The sequence below is a fragment of the Astyanax mexicanus genome, chromosome 14, assembly GCF_023375975.1.
Source record: "Astyanax mexicanus isolate ESR-SI-001 chromosome 14, AstMex3_surface, whole genome shotgun sequence".
Classification (NCBI taxonomy): Eukaryota; Metazoa; Chordata; class Actinopteri; order Characiformes; family Acestrorhamphidae; genus Astyanax; species Astyanax mexicanus.
This window is the reverse complement of record NC_064421.1, coordinates 33,003,747-33,008,481: the sequence shown is the minus strand read 5'-3', so window position 1 is coordinate 33,008,481 and position 4,735 is coordinate 33,003,747. Positions and strand designations below refer to the sequence as shown.

General features: G+C 50.3%; 1 protein-coding gene across 1 annotated transcript; it reads right to left on the bottom strand.

Moving 5' to 3' along the window:
- Positions 1–1,393: 1,393 nt before the first annotated feature.
- On the bottom strand, positions 1,394–2,301 carry LOC125781111 (uncharacterized). The gene is made up of 2 exons (XM_049464208.1): positions 1,984–2,301; positions 1,394–1,815 (listed from the first exon to the last, which is right to left on the bottom strand). Exons 1-2 carry the CDS (start codon positions 2,293–2,295, stop codon positions 1,432–1,434), a joined length of 696 nt encoding a protein of 231 aa, XP_049320165.1. The 5' UTR covers positions 2,296–2,301; the 3' UTR covers positions 1,394–1,431.
- Between the last annotated feature and the right edge of the window lie 2,434 nt (positions 2,302–4,735).

The following is a 4,735-nucleotide window of genomic DNA, read 5'->3' as shown; positions in this document are numbered from 1 at the left end:
CCCTGTTGCTTCTCTTCAGGTAGAGACAGGTGATATGCCTCTGCTTTTAAGACGAATGGCACTGTCAACTGTGTACTGGATTAATCTAAAAGGACACAAGGAGAGTCATCCAGTCTTAGCCTATATGCATGATTGTGGTCAACAACTACATGGTCCGAGTAGAAGTTTTGGGTGTCTGAGTAATTCAGAAGCAGGGAATATGGGATTGCAGGCATACAGTCTCAGCAAAACTGTTCCGAGATCACAGTTTGCTTCCTTTGGGTTCCAGCACACATAGGAGTAGAAGGGAATGAAACGGTGGATGTGGCTGCTAGACAATGTCTGAAACGATCAAGGGTTGACATTGTCATCCCTCTTAGTAAATCGGAGATGCGGGTGATTATCAGACAATATGTGAGACAGTTATGGCAGACTGAGTGGGAGCAAGATCATAAGGGGAGGCATCTTTTTGCTATACAGGCAAGGGTTGGTTCGAGCGGCAGTGGAGGGTACGGTCGGAGACAGGAAACTGTTCTCACCAGGCTCAGAGAAGGACATACTTTGTTAAATTCCTTTCTGCACATTATACAAAAGCACACCACGGGGCTTTGTCGTAATTGTCACCAGAGGAAAACTGCTGAACATGTATTACTTTCTTGTGGAACATATACTGCACACAGGGACATAATGTTTAGTGCACTAAAGGACAAGGGTCACACTGATTTTTCTAAGAAAGGGTTACTTTCTTATGGGTCAGGAATGGGGGTTGTACACAAGCAAGTTTTTCTTTTTTTGAAAACTATTGGAATGTTTGATATCATATAATTTATTTATTTATTTATTTTGCTTAATTATTTTGATAATTATTATTAGTTATAACATTTTTCTTTCACTACTGTTGCATTATTAACTTGCCCGAAATCACACTTCACAATCCAGCTCAGTAGGTGGCGGTAATGCACCTTTAGTTGGTCTGCCATCCGCCATTAGCCTGAAAGAACACGGCTTCAGTAAAATCTTAATAATAATAATAATAATAATAATAATAATTAAACAAAAAAAAAACGAAGTTTCAAAAGGGCACTTTGGTTAATAAAGGGCAGAGTTGGTGGTGCTCTAGCACCTGATGAGCACCTATGAGTACAGGCTCCACTATCACCTCAGCTTCAGCCAGGTTGTTATGGTTGTTTTTTATGTAAACCTTTTTTATTTATTTATTTATTTTATTTAAGGTTATTTTTTGTTTGTTGTTTTGTTTTTTTGCTTGTTTTCTCATATTTAATTGTTTTTGAGGTTGTTTTTTATTTTTTTCTGGAGTGTGCTACTGTACTTCACATACAAGACTTCAAAAGGACTAAAAGACCTAAAAAAGACCCCTTACACTGAAATTTTGATTTATGCAGATTTATTTCTAATTTGCGTTGACACAAAACAACTTAATCCTACACTGTTCTACTTATATAGCCTATTTCCTCGTTTTCCTAGTCTTCCTCGTCTTCGTAGTCTTCCTAGTCTTCGTAGTTTTCGTGATCTTCCTCGTCTCCCTCGTCTCTTCTGCTTCTTTTTGTATTCAGCTTCGGGTCTGCATTCAGCCTCCGTCTCAGCTTCCTTAGTCTCTGCTGGGTCAGTGCCCAGTAGCAGGCTGGCAGCTTCTAATGCCCCATCCATGATGAGCAGGCTGAGAGCATCTGGTGCCTCATCCATAATGACAGTGGCCTGATCTTCCTCTTGTGGGCAGTCAACTCCTCCATCTTCCTCCAATGTTTCCACCACACTCTCACAAAGCTCTGTATAAAGGGTCACCTCAGCTTCCTCTGACTCTGTTAAGTCACTGACCTGTAGCAGACTGAGAGCTTCTGGTGCCTCATCCATAATGAGAGTGGCCTGATCTTCCTCTTGTGGGCAGTCAACTCCTCCATCTTCCACGAGTTTTTCCACCACACTCTCACAAAGCTCTGTATAAAGGGTCACCTCAGCTTCCTCTGACTCTGTTAAGTCAGTGACCTGTGGCAGGCTGAGAGCTTCTGGTGCCTCATCCATGATGAGAGTGGCCTGATCTTCTTCCTTGGGGCAGTCAACTCCTCCATCTTCCTCCACCAACTCCATCACAGTCTCGAAGAGTACAGGTTCAACCATCGGCTCAGCCTGCCTCTCCTCCACCGTTTCAGGGTCTCCTTCCACTGGAGTGATCACAGTCTCTTCCATTGTCGTCGGCTTCTGAGTTCTGGATCGGTACAGGTAGTAAAGCGATCCACCGGCCGCTACAGCTAGAGCTGCAATGCTGGCTGCTCCTAGTATCCCTCGAACTGCACACATCTTGTCGCTGCCAATATCTGTTGAATGAATGAAGTTTTTCGTGCTGCTGCGCCTTTTATACGGTGACGTCATATTTCTATCCACAGCAGTAAACTAAACTGTGATGTCATTGACATGAACGTTCCAAAGTTGGCAATAAGCCAACAAACAATAATAAAAAAAAACATATCCAAGTCCAAAATCTGATTAAAAATATCTACCAACCTTTTTATTGTAAACTTTTTTTGGTCGTTTTTTAATATTCTGTCACAAACGAGGATGGAGGGATGGACGTAAGTGCACAATATTATTTATTTAAACAAACTAGATTTAAAAAAAACAGAAAACAAAACACGGGTAACGCAATAACTCAAAAAAAAGACAAGATAAGGATATAAATCTAACTAAGACAAAGACTAGAAAAACTGAGGAAACATGAAACTCTAAATATAACTCTAAACATAAAATAACCTGAGAACACAAAGATTACAACCTGAACAAACTTGGAACACTTACATACAGAGGACAAGGATACAAAAGACTCAACACTGAACGCTCAAACAGAGGGGCTTAAATACATGAGGAGAGTGAGGAACACCTGGGCTTGGATAACGAGGGGGCAGGGTTACAAACAAGACACAGGTGAGAACACTAATAGTTAGGGCGGGACTAGGGCGGGGCTAGGGCGGAAACAGGTACAAAAACACAACACAAGCACATGGCAGGGAACACATGACAGGTAAACAGAGGGGCAGGAGCACAAGAGACCAAATGAGGGAGACAGACATGGGCTAAACTGTGACATTACCCCCCCTCAACGGCGCCACTACCAGAGGCGCCGAGAGAGAGGGAACAGAAAAACAAGACAAGGCTAGACAAGACCAGAGAAAGAACACAGGGGCAGGAACTGAGACAGGAGACTAGACAGGAGAAACATACTGGGACTGGAATGGAGACTGGGGAGGTGGAAAAAACAGAGACTGGACAGGGGACAAGAACTGAGACTGGATAGAGGGCTGTACATTGGGCAGGGATGCAGAAAGGGCAGGGGACATGAACAAAGACTGGACAGGGGACGGAGACCGGACGAAAGACTGGACAGGGGACGGAGACCGGACGAAAGACTGGACAGGGGACGGAGACCGGACGAAAGACTGGACAGGGGACGGAGACCGGACGAAAGACTGGACAGGGGACGGAGACCGGACGAAAGACTGGACAGGGGACGGAGACCGGACGAAAGACTGGACAGGGGACGGAGACCGGACGAAAGACTGGACAGGGGACGGAGACCGGACGAAAGACTGGACAGGGGACGGAGACCGGACGAAAGACTGGACAGGGGACGGAGACTGGACAGGGGACGGAGATTGGGACCTAGACTGGGCAAGGGGCTTAGACTGGACAAACTGGGTCTGGACAAGACAGGGCGATGGAACCGGGACAAATACACTTACTGGGACTGACACAAATACGGTGACCGGGATGGGAACAGAAAAACCACCGGGGACAGGAATGGGAACAAACACAGACACTGGGACCAGGACAGGGAGAGACATGGGAACAAACAAAACTTGGGGATGCCCAGGACTGGCTAAAGTCTGTGGGGTAGCTAGAGGGGCCAGCCTGGGCACAGTTCTTGGGCAGAGGTCCGGGGGCCTTGGGGCGGGCCTAGGAGCCCGTGACCTGGGAGTAGGCCTGGGGGCATACAAAGTTCTGGGAGTGGGCACAGGGTCAGAGGCGGCCGGAGCCGCGGGCACAGGGTCAGAGGCAGCCGGAGCCGCGGGCACAGGGTCAGAGGCGGCCGGAGCCGCGGGCACAGGGTCAGAGGCGGCCGGAGCCGCGGGCACAGGGTCAGAGGCGGCCGGAGCCGCGGGCACAGGGTCAGAGGCGGCCGGAGCCGCGGGCACAGGGTCAGAGGCGGCCGGAGCCGCGGGCACAGGGTCAGAGGCGGCCGGAGCCGCGGGCACAGGGTCAGAGGCGGCCGGAGCCGCGGGCACAGGGTCAGAGGCGGCCGGAGCCGCGGGCACAGGGTCAGAGGCGGCCGGAGCCGCGGGCACAGGGTCAGAGGCGGCCGGAGCCGCGGGCACAGGGTCAGAGGCGGCCGGAGCCGCGGGCACTGCTGGCGCTGGAGCTGAGGCTGGAGCAGCGGGAGCTGCTGGCGCTGGAGCTGAGGCTGGAGCAGCGGGAGCTGCTGGCGCTGGAGCTGAGGCTGGAGCAGCGGGAGCTGCTGGCGCTGGAGCTGAGGCTGGAGCAGCGGGAGCTGCTGGCGCTGGAGCTGAGGCTGGAGCAGCGGGAGCTGCTGGCGCTGGAGCTGAAGCAGCGGGAGCTGCTGGAGCTGGAGCTGAGGCAGCAGGTGCTGGAGCTGGAGCTGAGGCAGCAGGTGCTGGAGCTGGAGCTGAGGCAGCAGGTGCTGGAGCTGGAGCTGAGGCAGCAGGTGCTGGAGCTGGAGCTGGGGCAG

Coding starts and splice junctions, on each gene's coding strand:
- LOC125781111 (XM_049464208.1), bottom strand. CDS start 2,295: ATGTGTGCAGTTCGAGGGATACTAGGAGCAGCCAGCATTGCAGCTCTA. Junction 1,816..1,983: donor AAGCTCTCAGCCTGCCACAG/GTCACTGACTTA, acceptor AGTCTGCTACAG/GTCAGTGACTTAACAGAGTC.